Source organism: Homalodisca vitripennis, unplaced genomic scaffold (genome assembly GCF_021130785.1).
Source record: "Homalodisca vitripennis isolate AUS2020 unplaced genomic scaffold, UT_GWSS_2.1 ScUCBcl_3666;HRSCAF=9335, whole genome shotgun sequence".
NCBI classification, from domain to species: Eukaryota; Metazoa; Arthropoda; class Insecta; order Hemiptera; family Cicadellidae; genus Homalodisca; species Homalodisca vitripennis.
In genome coordinates, this window is record NW_025779804.1 from 39,460 (window position 1) to 59,584 (window position 20,125).

The 20,125-nt window shown below is 35.6% G+C and overlaps 1 protein-coding gene across 1 annotated transcript in view; it reads left to right on the plus strand.

Annotated features, from left to right (window-relative positions):
* The window catches only part of LOC124372640 (protein yellow-like), a 31,759-nt gene extending 19,353 nt beyond the window's left edge, over positions 1-12,406 (plus strand). The window contains 4 exon segments of the mRNA XM_046831043.1: positions 2,717-2,852; positions 8,527-8,790; positions 11,012-11,298; positions 11,853-12,406. Coding sequence (XP_046686999.1) covers positions 2,717-2,852; positions 8,527-8,790; positions 11,012-11,298; positions 11,853-12,050 — 885 coding nt within the window. The 3' untranslated portion in view covers positions 12,051-12,406.
* The last annotated feature ends 7,719 nt before the right edge of the window (positions 12,407-20,125 follow it).

Sequence of the window (20,125 nt, forward strand, 5' to 3'; positions counted from 1 at the left end):
AGACAAAAGTGAATTCTCGTGATGAATTAATTGCCCGATTATTATGGATTCGGCTGTTTGCAGATACAGGGAAAAGTCCTGAAAAATTAGAAACGCAACAAAAGCAATACACAAAACGTGCTGCAAAATGTATTGTATGATGGCCTCATTTGTCGAACGTCTATTATAAAAGGTGCGTACGGTTGCGTGCCAACCTGATTAATTTTGCTTAAAACTAGTAGTGTTATTTTTACTGAATAAAATCGATTTCTTGGTTACTTATTTCTGTTATTTTAGACTTTGATTATATCAATTTTCTCAGAAATTAATTATTACAATTATTGGTGTTGATTTTATGTATTTTATTACCATTTAACAAAGTGTATTGTACATCAAACTTAAAAAAAACTTTGTTTGTGCCCCAAATTTTTGTCATTTAACCTGAATCCTCAAGAAACTACATACAGGTACAGTTCTTGAAAACCTATTTTATTTGCTTTATCAGGTAAAAATACTAAGAATCCAACGATAATTCTTACTTAGTTAACCTTTCCAAAAGTTTCAGTATGGCTTTATTTTACTCTTTACCCAGGAATTCAGGCGAAATCTTTCGCTAGCTCGTAAACTCGCTAACGATACCACCTCCAGCAGGGATATCACTTCTGGCTGGTTTTATACCACCAGTTGAAACCCAACTACTGGGCACAAGCAAAAAAACGATGTGCCACTTCAATCTGGCAACCTTATGGATTGTCCAGTAGCGGCACATCACTAACCGCAAATGTTGACGATTGGGGATTCGATGGGAAATTCGATAGGTCTAGCCTACTGTGGAGGATGGCTGTTTGGAGTTGGTGGGTTTGTTCCCGTACCTCTGAGGCTCTTGTTAACTCAACCAAGGTGTGCATCCCCATGCCTACTTTGATGAGAGGCTGGTTCACCAGGCTGGCCTCCCATCTTCCGGGATGACTTTGAGGATTGTAGTGCCCTAATTCTTCCTCATGGATTTTCTCGATAGGAGGCGGCCCCTACACCCCTAACCTTACCCACCCTGAATATCCTATCACTCCGGAAAGCAGCACCAGCGCTAAGGTCCTACAGGGGACTAAGTTGCAATTTATAAGCTTCTTGTCCTAAGAGAACAAAAAAAAAAAAAAAAAAAAAAAAAAAAAAAAAAAAAAAAAAAAAAAAAAACTCGCTACTCGAAGCGTTTTCTGACCATATGTTTATATATCATTTTTTCATTATTTTTACTAGTAAACTGTGCTGTAGAAGTGGGGGGAGAATTCATGAATCACCCTGTATACTATATATATGATGCACTGAGAATTAATGAGTGGCACGAAGGGTTGAGTGAATCAGTTAAAGCAATAACTTGTAACTTGACAATTCTAGCAGCGTAAAAAATGTGAACTAAAGTATTAAAATTGGAAATTAGTTTCTATTAGAGATTAATTCGATACTGAAAAATTGAGGTGCATAATTTTTAGACGTCACCAAAGAGCGTCTAAATTATACAAAGAGTTTCTAATGAGGATTACATAAATAGCTGCTAGGATAAATAATTTCCTATAAGATTTGTGTACATTCTGAGTGAATTACAGTAAAATTATACGCCTTAGAAAAAGTCTACTCTTATAATTAGTTGCAATTAGTAGAAACAGTTTTTTAAATTTGTTTTATTGTTGTTTATGTAACGGGTTATACTTAACTATCCTAGTTGATTAGTTTGTTTTCACTACTATGAATTCAGGTAATTAGAATTGTAAATGAAAATAATGAATGTTTAATTATGTTCCTATTGACATTGATTACAATTCGCCTTCTACTTAATCACAAAATAAAACTGAAATATATACCTACTTAAAAATTTTAACACAGCCAATCCCAGTAAACTTTTCAATGACATTAAAGAATATTAGGAAATAACATAGTCGGTAGAATATTTCTGACGAGAAAGTTTTTACGAGTTCTGTACTCCTAACCTCCTCTTAAGAAAGAAGAGGCCTAGGGGATTGTAAAATTATTACATTATTTGATTATTTTGGCATCACTGACCATGGAGTCATGCAAACTATATATTGTGAAATTAGTAACTAACACGACTACGATATCAAACAATTATTTCATTATTGAGTAAAAACTGGTTTAGACGGTCTGAGAGCATTCCGTGTAGTCGATATTATTGTCGGCTTGTACGATATAGCTCCTACAATATCCGGAAAGAGGATACAACAGATTTTAGTTACATTTCAGTTTTTACTAGTAAAATTAAGTAATTTATTTACTTTTTTACATCTAAAAAAAGCTATTAAAAAAATCATAAATACTTTATTTTAGAGTAAATTAAAAAATACATGTGTAAGGACTAGATAATAATTATGAAAATGTTAAAATACAAAAAATAATGCTCCATCTCAAATGGTTAACGACATGTCTTGAATAAGTTTACATGCTGTTTTGAACTTCCCTTAAAACACCTTATAATATGAAAATTGATATGGTTTTGTTTTAATGCTATTGGTATCTTCCTGAGATTTACTAGAGATACTTTGAAAAACTAATAGCATCATTAATTTAGATTTAAGAATTTGTGCAAGGTTTTAATAAAGACATAATGATTGACTCATTACCATGTTTTATGTTTTCAAGAGTTTTTATAAAAAAACGAAATGATTGATATGGCATACAATATAATTTTTAAAGCCGATGATGAATTTGAACTGATGCATTTCAGATTGATGACTGCGGCCGACTGTGGGTGTTGGACAGCGGCAACAACAATGCCTTTGGTGGAACTGCTAACCCCAGTCGCATTGTGTGTCCTCCGCAGATCGTCATCTACGACCTCCGCAACAACAACCGTCTCGTCGGTAAGCTGGGATTGTTCAGCTCTTTTGGTCTTTTGGCACTATTCTGATGTCAATACTTTCAATAATATCATACTGAAATTATTAATAGAAGAGCATCAGCACCCAAGGGTGAAACATAGAGGCAAACTTGGATGGTTCAAACATGAATAATCTAAAATTTTTGAACACTTTGAACTTTTTCAGGGTCCCTCCTATACGTGTACTTCAGCACTAAACACAGAAGGATAATAAAGTCTGCATAATTCAAATTCTTTAGTGGTTCCATGAGTTTTGAGTCATCCAAATGTATTTACAAAAGTGGATTGCACTCATTGTTCAAAAATATTTTCTTTCAGACCTTAAGCAACGTTACTGTTTAATCCAATATTTTTTTAAATCAACGCTATTTATTTTCACACCAGAGGGAGACACAGCACCAGAATAATGGTCTTGGAGTTGCATCATTTCCTTATTTGAATTTAATAGACTCTAAAACAACAATTTTATTTTGCCGTCCTTATTCATTACTTATTATTAAAGCAACTCGCCTTCGGCTCGCTGGGGGCTACGCCCCAGGCCCCCAAAGTAAACGCTTGCAAATTCGGGGATAAAGCGGAATTCGGTGACTGGTTAAGTCCGGACATTAAGTAAATGACAAGGGATTTAAAAATTGACCTATTTTCCATAGATTTTTTTTCCGGATTCGTAAAAAACTTTTGACTTTGAGGGCATTTTGCGGTTAAACCGTTAGAGATACGACAAAAAGTGACTGGACCTTTCTTGTTGGAATTTAATTTTGTCTTTCGATTGTGCCCTCAGATCTGATCTACGACCTATGGTTTTAGCCAGAAATGAGCTCGGGAGAAAGTCTGCACGGGTCAGCTATCTTGAATTGTTTAGTATAAACATAATAAAAAACCGACCTCAAGGCAGTATTTTAAGTCGAACAGGGGGTTTAATATCACCAGGAGACTATCTAGTCAAGGCGAGAAATTCCCTGGGTGGGTGATTAATGTTAAGGAGGTTAAGACAAGAGGGGGTTTAATTTCGTCAGGATATTGTTGGTCATATGAACAAATTCCCAGGGGGGGTTAACGTTACCGGGGGATAAGTCTCCAGGGGTTATCTGGTCATACCAGGATCTTCCAGGGGGGGGGGTTTTTTTAAGAGATTTGGTGACTGGTAAAATTCGGACATGAGGTCATGGCAGGAAATTCCCTGGGGGGGGTTTAATGTTACCAGGGGGTTAACACATCAGGGGGTTGAATGTACAGGAGGTTATCAGGTCATACCAGGAAATCCCCGGGGGGGGGGGGTTAATATTACCGGGGGTTAATGACACACTTGGGCCGTTTTTTAGAGAGCGAGAGAGCCGTGCGGTATTGTGTCTGTGAACATAATAAATATTCCTCTGTCCCTATCTACTATTGACGCTTAGCTAACGCTCAGCCAACTCCCGAAGTCACTGAACCTTTTCTGTAGATCACGTGAATTTCCTAAATCCCGTTTAAAAATTTGTTTTGAGTTACGACCAAACCGTTTAGCGCCGCTATCAAGCCGCGGAATGTAAATTTTTAGGCGAAAATGTCCATATTTTCACTTAATCGCGTTTTGCGGTCAAACTAAGGGAAATATAGTAAAAAGTCACTGGACCTTTTTTGTAGGTCATCTTATTTCCTAAATAAAACGTTAGTCTTATTTTGACCTCCGACCAATGGTTTCGCCGCTATCGACCCCAAAAACAAAGTTTCGCGTAAAAAAGTTACAACAAAATGGTACATAATCACGTTTTTCGGCCAAAACCAATCGAGATAGGGGCAAAAGATTACTGGACCTTTTCTGTAGATCGCGCAATTTTGCTAATTGATGGGTCAATCAGATTTGAGCTACGACCAACGGTTCGGCCGCTATCGGGCTCTTGAAACATTATTTTTATCGAAAAAATCTCAGGAATTTCAAATGTTCGAGCGTTTTGTCGCTTAACCATGGAAGATAGAGCAAAAAGTCATTAGAACCTTTTTTGTAGTTCACCTTCATTCCTGACCATGAATTTTCCGTCAGATCCGAGCTAGCTCCAACGGTTCGCCCGCTATCGGGCTTACAAAAAATGCCTGCAGGGGTGAAGAATGCGCGATTTTTTGGGAATTTTTTTTGAGGGGTTGAAAATGAAAAAATTTCTCACTTTTCGGGATTTTCCTGGTGGGTTACACGTGGAAAGCTATCTGTGTACCAAATTTCAAGTCTCTAACTCATCTGGAAGTAGGTTAGAATTAGTATACGTAGTGATTGAGTGATGGGTCAGTCAGTCAGTTACACATGCGGTTTGTATATATAGAAATTAGACTCGCCTTCGGCTCGCTGGGGGCTACGCCCCCAGGCGCACCCAAAGTAAACGCTTGCAAATTCGGGGAATAAGCGGAATTCGGTGACTGGTTAAGTCCGGACATTAAGTAAATGACATGGGTGCGAGGGATTTATAAAATTGACCTTTTTCATAGATTTTTTTCCGGATTCGTAAAAACTTTTGACTTTGAGGGCATTTTGCGGTTAAACCGTTAGAGATACGACAAAAAAGTGACTGGACCTTTCTTGTTGGAAATTTAATTTTGTCTTTCGATTGTGCCCTCAGATTTTGATCTACGGACCTATGTTTAGCCAGAAATGGAGCTCGGGAGAAAAGTTCTGCACGGGTCAGCCTCTATCTTGAATTGTTTAGTATGAAACATAATAAAAACCGACCTCAAGCAGTATTTTAAGTCGAACATGGGGGTTTAATATCACCAGGAGACTATCTAGTCAAGGCGAGAAATTCCCTGGGTGGGGTGATTAATGTTAAGGAGGTTTAAGTACAAGAGGGGGTTTAATTTCGTCAGGATATTGTCTGGTCATATGAACAAATTCCCAGGGGGGGTTAACGTTACCGGGGGATAAGTCTCCAGGGGGTTATCTGGTCATAACCAGGATCTTCCCAGGGGGGGGGTTAAGAGATTTGGTGACTGGTAAAATTCGGACATGAGGTCATGGCAGGAAATTCCCTGGGGGGGGGGTTTATTAATGTTACCAGGGGGGTTAACACATCAGGGGTTGAATGTACAGGAGGTTATCAGGTCATACAGGAAATCCCCGGGGGGGGGGGGTTAATATTACCGGGGGTTAATGACACACTTGGGCCTTTTTTTAGAGGGTATTGTGTCTGTGAACATAATAAATATTCCTCTGTCCCTATCTACTATTGACGCTTAGCTAACGCTCAGCCAACTCCGAAGTCACTGAACCTTTTTCTGTAGATCACGTGATTTCCTAAATCCCCGTTTAAAAAAAATTTGTTTTGAGTTACGACCAACCGTTTAGCCGCTATCAAGCCCGGAATGTAAATTTTTAGGCGAAAATGTCCAATATTTTCACTTAATCGCGTTTTGCGGTCAAACTAAGGGAAATATAGTAAAAAGTCACTGGACCTTTTTTGTAGGTCATCTTATTTCCTAAAATAAAACGTTAGTCTTATTTTTGACCTCCGACCAATGGTTTTCGCCGTTTAATCTCGACCCCAAAAACAAAAGTTTCGCGTAAAAAGTTACAACAAAATGGTACATAATCACGTTTTTTTTTTCGGCCAAACCAATCGAGATAGGGCAAAAGATTACTGGACCTTTTCTGTAGATCGCGCAATTTGCTAATTTGGATGGGTCAATCAGATTTGAGCTACGACCAACGGTTCGGCCGCTATCGGGCTTGAAACATTTATTTTTTATCGAAAAAATCTCAGGAATTTCAAATGTTCGAGCGTTTTGTCGCTTAACCATGGAAGATAGAGCAAAAAGTCATTAGACCTTTTTTGTAGTTCACTTCATTCCTGACCATGAATTTTCCGTCAGATCCGAGCTAGCTCCAACGGTTCGCCCGCTATCGGGCTTACAAAAAATGCCTGCAGGGGTGAAGAATGCGCGATTTTTTGGGAATTTTTTTGAGGGGTTGAAAATGAAAAATTCTCACTTTTCGGGATTTTCCTGGTGGTTACACGTGGAAAGCTATCTGTGTACCAAATTTCAAGTCTCTAACTCATCTGGAAGTAGGTTAGAATTAGTATACGTGAGTGAGGTGAGTCAGTCAGTCAGTACACATGCGGTTGTATATATATTAGATTCAAAATCAGTATGTGGCATACCAATATATAAATATTATATCTTTTATTTATTGTATACTAGCTGTTACCCGCGGCTTCGCACACAATTTTTAGAACTGAAGTCCTTATAAAAAGCAATTATGATGTAATATGATGGGAGCCCTACAAACATTTAAAAACGTAAGTAGGCATACATCAGGTAGATATTATTAAGTTCATGGTAAATAGTATCAGAGGTTAACTTAATTATTATATCATGTTTGGCACGTGTAGGAGCATTTCTGGCTCTAATTAATTATATACATAACGTCACAGCTGAATCTGACTTGTAATCCCGATGAAGAAAACACAAATCTCGGATCTCACAGGTCTTGGAAACTTACTTTGGTCAAAAAGCGTATATTTCCAGTCCTTGTCATATATTTCAGATATAAGATAGTTCCAGTACCATAGTAGAGTTTGCCTTGTTGTTCTGACGAAGAAAAAATATATATACTTACATAGGACCGAGATGCCTACTTCGGTTAAAAAGTGCCTACTTAAGACCGTTTTTTAAATTCACTTACCTACTATGTCACAGGTTAGCTTGCCATATTGCCTCGATTAAAATACTATATACGTTCGATTATATAGTTCTCAGAAATCTATTTTGGTCAGAATCGTGTTGGCATAGTTGAGTTTGCTAGGACTGAAAAGCCTATTACGACCTAGGGGGAAGTCCTACCTACTTATTATGTACTTCCGGTATAAGGGGGAAATCCTTATTAAGGTTATGCAACATTCCAAAATAATCGTTATTAAAGTTTTGCGTTACACTTGTTTTTTGGACTGTAGCCAGGGAAAGAATGAATTGTTAAGGTATGTTAGTATTAATTTCTCTGTTTTTCCGTAAGCCATTGTTAAAATGTAATATCATAATGTCAAGGAAGCCCACCAGTTTAAAGTAACTTATGTGAAAACATTCATAACTTTGTTCATTAAGGTTAGTTTTTAACAGTATTTAATGCATTAGATGATTTTAATTTGTCACTGGCGCAATCTGGAGTTATTTACTATTTGCATTACACTACCGATCAAGCACTGTTTACTTATTATTGATAAAATTTAAATGCAAACAGATGTTTCAGAAAGTTTGTCGAATTATAGCTGTCAACAGCTGTTTTAGTGCCAGTTTAATTTGAATTATGAAACGTTATTACGTTTCGTTCTTATCATAACATTCGAATGTAAACAAACTAATTTTTCAATTTGAATTCGACTTTATTTGGTGAAATGAATGTGTTATGGGTGGTTAAAAAAAAGCACTCTAAATGTTAATTCAGACCAAAAGCTATACCTGTTCCAAATTTCAGCACAATCCGTATAGCAGTTTCCGCGTGATTCGAGGACAAACCTCCAAACATCCAAACATCCAAATATCCAAACATTCAAACTTTCACATTTATAATATTAGTGTGATACGTACTTTAACTATATGTGTTATAGATATACAGTTATTATAAAGTACCTACCGTATCCACAATTATTTTACTTGCGAAGTATTTTGGTCTCTAATGAATATCTTTACGACAGGAAAGTTTCGCATCCCCTCGTCGATGATCGAGAACAACACTCTTCTGGTGACTATAGCCGTGGACACCCGCCAGAGAGATTGCAGTGATGCGTACGCTTATATCGCAGATTCCATTGCCTACAAGATGATTGTCTTCAACCTGCGTAATCGACAGTTCTGGAGGATCAACAGTATACTCTTCTTCCCCTACCCAGACTACTCTACGTTCACGGTGAATGGAGTCTCATTTGATCTCATGGGCGGCATTTTCGGTCTAGCTATTGGTGAGTAGAGCTGAGATGTTCGACACAGTTAGCATATTAGATAAGTACCGTGTGTTAGGTAAGAATGGTGTAATTCCATTGAGACTTCTAATTATGGAAAAGGATGGTAACAACAGTCTTTCACTAAAACATGTAATGGATCTCTTTCACAAATTTCTATACAATCACGATTGGTTATTACTATAGAGGTGTTGGATTGATTTCCTTACTTAGCATTTTCTACATAGTAGAATTGTTTGCATATTATTAGAAAAAATTAAGAAATTCGTTTTTGTAGTAGTTAATACCCAATGTTACAACAAGAATGCTACATTTCTATTGTTACGGTGGATTATATTCAGATAAAATGAAATATAATTTTATTTGTAAGAATAAATTTATTACTTAACAAATGAAACCACTAATTATACATATTTACAAATAACTGTTATTTTCTTATAATAATATGTTTAAAATATATTTAAAATTTTTGTTGTTATCAAAAATATTTTTTAGCGACAAAGGGATAATATGAAGTATAACGGTTGAAATTTAGTGTGTATTAAGACACTTTTCTTTTAGGTTACATGAAATGTTATAATTATTACTTATGTTCCATACAACCTAGGTTGCAGTCTTAAAAACAGATATTACCAGGAGTTTTTCGAAGTAGGAAATGGTTTTTTTTCCCTTAGCAACATCACATGAAGCAGAGGTGAGCCTTTGCTGTGCCATATTGCCTAACTATTCCGTAATACCCGCATCAACTTCTATAGCCTTTAGATTAGTTATAGTAATTCTATTATATTTTTATTCAAAGTTTAAATAATTTTTAATTAAAACTCTACTTAAAGTGTCATCACAGTAGATCATTTAACACAAAAGTATGGTAGGTGATGTTTTTGCACACCAGAATGTGTTTTGACTTATTTCATTTCTGGTTAAATGCAGATTGTATTTACAGAACATGGTATTTTAAAAGTAACAGTATGAGTTTTGCTCCATTAAAAATAACATTAGGGATTAGGACGGTTAAAATATTTTGGAAAAGGAATTAACAATTTATAACAATACTTTAAGTCCATTCAAATTTGGTATTACAAATCTGGAAATCTTAAAATATCTTGTATTAAGACATCTGCTGAGTATTACCTCATCAGTGTTAGAATGAAATACTCAAAGAAAATTATCCATGCCCTGTAAGAAATTCCTGATGGATTTAATAAATTGTATTGGTTTTCTACAAAATTGGCACCAATTATTCATAGATATGCTTTTGTCTTAGGCACCAAGGGGATTTCACAGCTACAGTTGTAATTGAAATACAAGTATTATTATCTTGTTTAGTTCTATATGCGTATCAACACCCTACTTGTAAAATTAAAGGACACTTTACACGTTTTAAACGATTAATTTGTACAACGTAGATGGTTATGATGCAAAATATTTCCACAATGTTACTGTATAATACTGACCCCTTTGTGTGGTCACAAATCAGGAAGCGTTACGAGACATCAGCATTGTAAATTATGTAAAAAAAACTTTGATTTGATCTACGATGCATATTATTTGAGATATAACCACTCCTTTTCCAAACATTGACCAGCTACCATTTCGAAATATTAAGAGATATCAAAATATTTACATGAATACAAAGTATTTACAATTACTAGATATTTAAAAAAAGTCTCATTTAGAGTCTATGTTTGGGTACCCTTGTTAAAACTTAAGAGAGAATGTCCCTGAAGATAACTATTCCTGGTCTAGGTCTTCATAAGTTATTCATGTATTGTCAGTTAATGCTTTGCATGGTAGAAAATGGTATTGATAAGCACTTAGTCTATAATCACAATATAGACCTAATTTTGTATATAACACGTACAGGAAATTAGATACATGTTGTCAGTTATTGCCAGTTTACCCTCTGCATGATAATAGAGAAGATGGTGGATAAACATAGCTAATCTATAATAAATTCATAAAATTATGAAAATGTCCCTGAAGATAACTACTCCTGGTCTACTTCTTAACATGAAGTTCGTGTATTGTCAGTTAATGCTCTGCGTGGTACAAAATGGTATGGACTTGGTCCATAATCACGTCATAATTGTGTATAAAACATACAGGGAATTTATAGATATGTCATTTATTGTCATTTTACCTTCTGCATGAAAGAGCAAAGGACAGATATTGTTAGTTTATTGTCATAGCGGAATATTGTCTGAATCTTGTATGTCTCCAGGACCTCCGTACAGGAACAACCGACGTCTCTATTTCCACTGCATCGACAGTGTGAAACAATCCTGGGTAGAAACTGCGGACCTACGCAACCAGAGCCTATGGCAGAACAATATGAACGCCGCTCCTCGTGCCTTCCATCTCTTCAATGGCACCAGGTCCAGTCAGTCTGCAGCTGCCACTATGACCAAAGACGGCATCATGTTCTTTGGTCTCATTGGGAGTAACGAGATTGCCTGTTGGGACTCCCGTACCAGGTTCACCCGTAGTAACCTCGTCAGTTTAGCAAAGGTACTGTCCGAGTAATAGAGGAAAAATTTATTTTTATAGCTTAGAAATAGTTTGAAATAACTTGCCTTATTATCTGATTACAAGATCTTGAAGTGTCATTTTTATTTTTATTTTATTTTGTACGTAATACCGTTTAGAGCAGCACACAATGTGCAAATCTTAGGGATTTTACATGAGTGTATTTGATCATCCATGATTCCATGTTGTTTAGTCTCCTACCATTCTGAGTGAGATATCATGCAAGCTCACATCATATGCTCAATAATTGTCTCAACGCTTCAAATTTCCATAAAAACAAATAATTCAGCATCACCCGAATTATAAAATTGAACTTTTTTTGATAAGTGAAACATCTCTAATTTTACATCAGTCCGAATAGGCAGTCTAGAAATCATAACCATCTAACTGAACTTATTTAATATCTCATATAGTTCAAGATGTCAAGAGGAAGTCAAAAAGTGACTTGAAAACTGTAAAAATACGAGGCAGTCAAACTACATATACATGCTCATTATTTTAAATCATTTTTCATTAAAATGTTTTTTTATCCACAGGATGATACAGCCCTACAATTCAATTCCGGCATAAAGGTGTACGGGAACAAACTGTACGCTGCGACCAGCCGGCTACAGAACTACATTACAAACCGTATATCTGAGAACGAGGACAACTACCGTGTGTTGGTGGGCGACCTGCAGGAGATGACACGTGGCACCCAATGCCAAGTAGATTACAAACAGCAACCGCTTTAATATTGATGAGTACGAACCTGATTCGGAAAGCGTGGATTTTCCTACCAACATAAATTTTATCCCTTGAACCATCAGCACTGCATCTTGATTTGCAAGCACCTCCACTGTTTGTTCATGCCACCCAAAACTTTGAAATGCTAAATTGAAAGGTTGTACTTTAGCTGGTTATTGATGCTTTGTTTACATTGCTGTTTTGTTCTTAGCGTTTGGTTTTAACTGTAATTGGTAGCAATTGTGTTTGCTTTTTAGAATTGTAACTGTACATCATATTGAGAGTGCAAGGATATTTTGCTATAATTTGCACTTATAATAGTTACTGCATTGCTTGAGAAACTTTAAAACTATTTTATTACAAATTTTGACATTTTATTTCATACTTCTTATTAATTTATCCAATAATAATAAACTTTTGCCTTTACAAAGTGGCACTTAAGTCAGAGGAGACGAGGTCTGACCTTCCTCATAAATTTTAAACAATTTAAACTTTTGAATCTTTAATGTACGAGGTGTGTTAGAAAAATAATGAGACTGATTTCATACTAACCAAAGTTTTTATTATTTTCAAACAACAATGTTATCCCCTTCAAAGTAGTTTCCTTGGGCAGCTATACATCGGCGGAGTCGTCGTTCCCACTCTTGGTAGCAGCGCTGGAAGTCTTCAATTGGTATGGCTTTTTAACTGGTCGGTCACAGTCTTTTGAATGTTCTCCAGAGTTCCAAAATGACGTCCTTTTAGGACATGTTTCAATTTCGTGAAGAGGAAAAAGTCACAAGGACTTAAATCAGGTGAATAGGGGGGGGTTGAGGAACAACAGTAATGCGTTTTGAGTTCAAAAATTCACAGATGGAAATGGCCGTGTGACATGGAGCATTGTCCATGATGAAGCATCCACTTGTCTGCAATTTCCGGTCTCACACGGATCACTCTTTTCCTCAAATTTTCAAGGACACTTTTATAAAAACACTTGGTTGACAGTTTGTCCTGGTGGAACAAATTCTTTGTGTACGATACCTTTCCTGTCAAAAAAACAAATTAGCATGGTCTTGATCTTTGATTTGCTCATTCGACATTTCTTCGGCCGAGGAGATGGACGAAGTGTGCCATTCTTTACTTTGCCGCTTTGTTTCAGGATCGTACTCAAATATCCAGGATTCATCACCAGTGATCACACAATTGAAGAATTCTTGGTCATTAGCAATCCTCTCAAGAAGATCAACGCACACATTTTTTCGATTGTCACTTCTGTTCAGTTGTGAGATTTTTCGGCACCAATTTGGCACAAACCTTTCGCATGTTCAAATCATCTGTCACAATTTGATGCACGGTGAAAGTGTTTAAATTTAGCTGTTCACTGATCATCTTTATTGTTAAACGACGGTCTGATCTCACAAGCGCCCTCACACGATCCATGTTTTCGTCCGTTCTTGAAGTCAAAGGTCTCCTGAGCGAGGTTCATCTTCAACGTGTTCTCGGCCTTCCAAAAAATGATTTGTGCCAGCGGAAAACTTGTGCTCTCGATAAGCACTGTTTCCCATAGACCTGTTTCAACTTTTCAAAAGTCACACTCGCGGATTCACCAAGTTTAGCACAAAACTTTATTGCACAACGTTGCTCTAAATTTCGATGCTCCATTTCTGTGACGCACAATTAAAACACAACTTTACTAATGGCGCTGTCAAAACTAATGTGTTTAACTGTACGGAGTTGTAACTCGGACTGAGGAAGTGGAAGGGATAAATAAACAGGTTTAGCGTCAGCCGGTAGACACAACGTTGCCAGATCTCCCGCAGTGTTACCAATCTCATTACTTTTCTAACACACCTCGTATTTGCTAAATATGAACAAAGACTACTTAATGTACAATCCAGGAGAAATAGGATGTTTTAATGAATATAAAGAGATAGGCAGAAATTGTCATGTTTATTTAGTCATATTTTTGTTAATGCATCAATATTATTTTTCTGAATTTAACTTGGAAATATTGTTTATAATATCCTGAAAGAGATTCTAGATTCATTATTGCTTTGTGAAATTGAACGAATAACAGTTTACAAAATACTTGAATACTTTCAGATTTATCTAATATATAGTGTAGTTATTTTACATGAAAATGTGTTTCTATATGTTTCTTAACGTGTCATTGAGTACTATAATTATATTTTGAAACTTTTATGCTATTATTTATATTAAATATTATTTTGTATAAATTGAGAGTTCTTTTTTACTGTTTGTCACTGAAAATTAGGTATTAAGTGGTGTGTGGGGAGAATCAAACTACTTTCTTCACTCAACTCAATCCCTGGTCAGTAAAATTTCATTCATTAAGGCACTAAAAGATTATTTTATCAATTTAAGGAAGACCACATCAAAATAAATTGACAAATTATTTACTACATATTACACTAATCACCTGTTATAAATAAATAATTCTATACATCTCCCACTTATACATTACATTACAAAGCAGGATATCTTATTTATTTATTATTTTATTAGGATTTTATATTACATGTGTTATGTGTATGTTTCAAAAATCTCACACTGTCAATATTATTACAATTGTACTACAAATTATATTTCAATTTTCAAATTAATTGCTTACAAATTGCTGTTGTTAGAGTTTTTTACTTTATTCTTTAAATATTTTGTAGCTTATGAGTCCTTAGTTTATTAATATATATATACGTACGTACATATATATGCAATTAAAAATTAATGTTGAATTATGGTTCAGGTAAGTTTTAAGGTATAAAATAAACTCTATGAGATAAAAAGCTTGCATGCAACATAAAGAATCACAACTTACAATATATTGTATTGAACACTTGAAATCAAGAAAAATAATTAACACAGAACACAAAAAGCCATTAGTTAGCAAGCACAGCACGCGGTTTGCACGCTATAAAACACATGATGAGACAGGGGCCAGTAGAAGATCCAGCTAAGGCGTCACAGTGACCTAACGATATAAGGTATTTATTGCACCATAAAAATGCCTTACAATATGCAGTAGCGTTTTTAAACTAGAAAAAATCCAATAATGATTTTTTTTAAGTTCAAATATTGGAAAGGGAATATAACACTAATTTTATTAGTGTTGAAATACCTTATAATTTCTAATGAAAAATATCAGTAAATTTAACTATAGACAATAGACAAAATTCTTTATTCATAATCTTCAAGATTAGAATGGTGTCATAAAGTTTACATGTAATAAAGTTTACGATGGTTGTGTAAGTGTAAATAAGTTATCAGTTCTCCAGTTAAGAAATTCTTCAATTGAGTAGAAGGGACGTTCTTGGAGCCATCTGGTTAGTTCCCTTCCGAATTGCTGTATGTCTGCAGTATGATTTTTAACTTCAGGCGGTAGTATGTTCAGGAATTTGGTGCCCGTATAAGTAGGTTGCTTCTCAAATAGAGTCAATCTATGAGAGGGAAGTGAGTAATTGTTTGCTGCTCTTGTGTTGTGTGAATGTACATCTCCTCTTCTTGGTATGTTTTGTTGACTGGTATGGACAGTTACTTCTAATATGAATAGGGCAACTGTTGTTAGAATATTTAAGTTTTTAAAAGCTTCCCTGCATGAATCTATTGGTCCTAATCCTGACATTATGCGGATTGCTTTCTTTTGCAGCACCATGATCCTGTTAGTGTTAGTTTTCGAGGAGCTGCCCCAGATGGCTATACCATATCTCAGGTGGCTTTCAAAGAGAGCGTAGTATGCACATTTAATTATTTCTGGATTACCAACTTGTTTTAATCTCCTTAGCACATACAATGATGTACTGAGTTTTCCACATAGCTGGTCTATTTGGTCATTCCAGGAGAGAGTTTCGTCTATGACTAGTCCAAGGTACTTTACATTTTGCATTCTTTCAGCCTCTGGTAGTTCCAAAACTTCTCCTTTGCTTCGTCCAAGTATTAGTTGCCGAGTTTTAGTGCTGTTCAGTACTAGATCGTTGGCTTGACAATATTCTATTGCCATATTAATAGCTATATATGAGTCTATTTCCAGTCTGGTGGGCTTTTTATTTTGTAACAGGAGTACTGTATCGTCAGCATACAATAGCATAGAGCAGTATTCTCTGAGGTAGTCAGGGAAGTCACTAACAAAAATTATATACAGTATGGGGCCCAAAACTGAGCCTTGTGGGACTCCTCTACTGACTGGCAGTGGTGTCGAGGTAGTTTTTGTTGTCACTCCTTGTGTTGTGCTTCTTATTTCTACCGTTTTGCATTCTGTCCGTTAGGTAGCTCGTAAACCAGTCAGCAGTTTTCCCTACCACTCCCCGAGCCTTCAACTTTTTCACTAGCATGTCATGGTTTAAGCAGTCAAAAGCTTTTGTAAAATCCAAGAAAATAGCAGTTGTTGTATCTCCTTTGTCTATTGCTTTTATTAAATATTCGACAATGCTTGTCAGTCCAGTTGATGTAGATTTACCTCCCATAAAGCCATGTTGTTCTTGGGGAAGAAGGTTGTTAGTATTGAGATGGTTTAATAGTCTTGATAACACAATCTTCTCGATAATTTTGGATATTGCAGGCAGTAGGGATATTGGCCGATAGTTACTGGCTTGTGTTGGATCCCCTTTTTTGAGTTTAGGGTACACTTTAGCTAACTTCAATTTTGTTGGGAAGATGCCCTGTGCGAATGACTTATTTATTATGTTGGTCAGAGGTAATATTAGATGATCTTTACATGATTTAATAAGTTTAGTCGAGACGTCGTCAAAACCAGCTGAGTTTTTTCTGTTTCATTGTCTGTATAGTTTTCCTAACTTCCTGTTCAGTTGTCGGTGAGAGAGTAAGCGTGTCTTGAATGTTGTGTATAGTGGAAGGTCGTTTAACTAGGTGACCGTCATATGTAGCTTGTAGTAGGGTGTTATTAGCGACATTAGCAAAGAATTTATTGAAGTGATCTGCTACCTTTATGGGATCTGAAATTAAAGTTCCATTATTGTTAAGTTTTATCGTTTCATTACCGTTTTTACTTTTGTGTCTCTCCTTATTAATTATATTCCATATTGCCTTGCTTTTATTTTCTGCTTTATTAATGTGTTCAGATGTCTTAAGTTTCCTTTGGTTTTTGAGATGAATGTCGTATTCCCTTTTCTTTTCTGTTGCCTTAGCCTTGTTTTCATGTGAGCCAGTAAGCAGATATTTTTCCTGTGCAGCTAGGAACTGATTTTGCTTTTCCATTGTCTCTTGGTTAAGTACAGTTGGCTGTTGCGGTTTCCTCTTGCGAGTTCGAGTATGTGGGCATGCTACATCCATGTTATACGTCAGAGTTCTTAGGAATGTGTTATAAGTGTCTTCTACCGTTTCCAATCTGAGAATGTCATTCCAAGTCTCCTGTTTGAGTAACCTATTAAGCAGTTCCAAGTTTCTGTCAGTGAAATGTCTACTATACATAATTTGGTCAAATGGATTGAACTTGTTGTTGTTCAGTGTCACTAGTTGTCCTGTATGGTCGGATATGAAAGTGTTAATGACGTTGACTGTTGGTTTGCAGGGAATTTGATTGGAGCAGACCATATCAATGGAAGTTGCAGTGTTCGGGGTGATACGTGTAGGTGGTAGTTGATGTCTTGTGATATTGTATGAATTAAGGGTCTCTTGGAGTTGGTTGTTGTTTCTATTTGTCTCAAGGATGTCAATGTTGATGTCACCAATTATCAGTACTGGGCTATTCCATGTAGGTATATTTTCTAGCGTGCTAGATAAGATGTCAATGGCTTCGTCCAAATTCGTGTTTGGTCTGTAGATACCGACAATGTATGTGATTTGTTTTTTTATTGTCAGTTTTATTGCAGACAGCTCACATACAAGTTCCTGGCTATGTATGTTTCTTTCCAGTCCAGAAGCGTAGTTCTTAAGTTCATCTTTCACTAGTATCGCCACTCCCCCTTTTTGGTGGTGCTCTCGACAAAAACTCTCTATTAGTGTATAGCCTTCTAGGTTGGTATTTTCTAGATTTGACTTTGAGAGGCCGTGTTGTTCTGTTATTATGAGGACATCTGGATAGGTATTGGTGAGGAGGTCAGTCATCATATCTATTTTATTTGAGATTCGATCTGTATTTTGATGTAGTATTGTTAGTGAAGTGTCTTTTTTTGTAGAAATTGTGGGTATTTCCTTTTTTTTGGGTGCTGCATCTGTTGGTTTTTGTTTATTTAGGATATTTTTGGGAGGAGTACATTGGTTTCTAGAAGGTTTTAATTTTGTTAACTCTATGTTGCGTATTGGGGTAGGAGCAGGGTATGGTCTTGTTTTGCATCATGATCCGGTTTGGTATTGTTATGTATTTTTCTGTGTCATGTGGTGGTCTTCTAAAAAATGAGTTGAAGCGCTGGTATCTGGAATTTTGTCCTGAGCAACGTCTGGTAGTTTGATTGTTTTTCTTGTCACTTCTTGTAGGTGTTCCATTAAAAATTCTTCAAGCGTTTTACCTTTAAGTTGTGTTGCTGTAATTGGGGGCCTGTACACGAAAAGTACCAAAACTCTTTGGCAATTTTATTAGCTGGTGTTTTTTTGACGGTTTCATTTTTGTGTTTCTTTATTTCTTGGAGTTCTTTATTTTTTGCTACCTGTAGCGAGATACTGAAGATATTTTGTTTCTTAGATCCTTGTTTTTTAAATTTTTTATTCGTGCAATTTGGTGGTAGAGGTTGTTTAGCTGGAGATGTTTTGTAAGTTAGCTCTGCAGGTGTCATTGTGTTTTGTAGTTTGCATTGCAAATCATTTATTGTTGACTCCATGTGGTCATGTCGACATTTTAGCTTGGTTAGTTCGACCAGGATATGTGATGTATCGCTTGGTTTAGGGGTGTCAAGATTATTCGTCTGGGTTCCGGAGTCAATGGCAGTAGCTTCTTCTTTATTGTAGATATATTTTTTTTTTGTACTGTTTAATTTTTTAACCCTTTGAGTGCCACGGGTACTTTCCGAAGGCATATGCATAAAGTGCCACGCTGTTTTTTCGCCATATTTGTAAGCTTTTTGGGAAAAAAGCTGTTGTAAAATAACTACCAAACAGATTTCCATCATTTTGTTGTTGTTTTTTTTCTTATTAAATGCAGAATATGATACATATCGTTACAAATAAAATTTAATTTTAAAAAATTAAAAAACTTTCAGCATTTATAAAAAAAGTTTTTTTACTTTTTGTATAAAAAGTGAAGTTTCGACCTAATTTGTGTGTATACGGTATTTTAAAAGATTTTTTTTTCATTTATACCATGATAAAGGCCATATGATTATAAATAAAAAACCCATGTGTAATATCTTATTATAGAATTTTAAAAACATGGCATTATATGTATTAAACAAAATGCTGCCCGGTACCGACATTTTATAAACTGTACTTCATTTGTCAGAGTTTAGAAATTTACTTAGTAATGATGTAGTTTTCCCAATAAATCTAATAAAACATTAATACAACACAAATAATTATGATTAGTAAATTTAGAAACTAATACTTGCTAACATATTTACATTAAAAGTTTACATTTACTAAATAATAACCCTAATAATATTTACACTGAAAATTCCACGTTTTTTGCTTGAACACAACTCAAATCATACATTTACTTTTGTAAAGAAATACAGTAAAATACTACATAAGGTTACTATTTTATTTTGTATTAACTCAAATGCTTGGTTATCGGCACATAAACAACAAGAAAGGCCGTTACGCAAACACGGTACTCGTCCGCTACGTCGCGTGACTGTAAGACAGAATCATCGTACAGGTACTCACAGCCCCACTATTTTTGGACGAGTTTTCCTTATCAGAGGATCAAAATAAACTTCATTATACGTTCCTTCTTCCATAATGAATAGAAATATTACTCGATGAGTCATACTTTCTTATCTCCAAATCGTCTCCAAATAGGACAACACGGAATGACCTGACATTTCCGAATAATGAAACGTTGTTCTTATAGTTTTTGATTTAATTGATTGTCGTAATAACTTGTACATTCCAAAATAGGTTAAAATAAAGTCAGTTGTTTTTAAACAATGTAATTTATTTTGTCCCCGATAAGGAAAACTCGTCCAAAAATAGTGGCTTC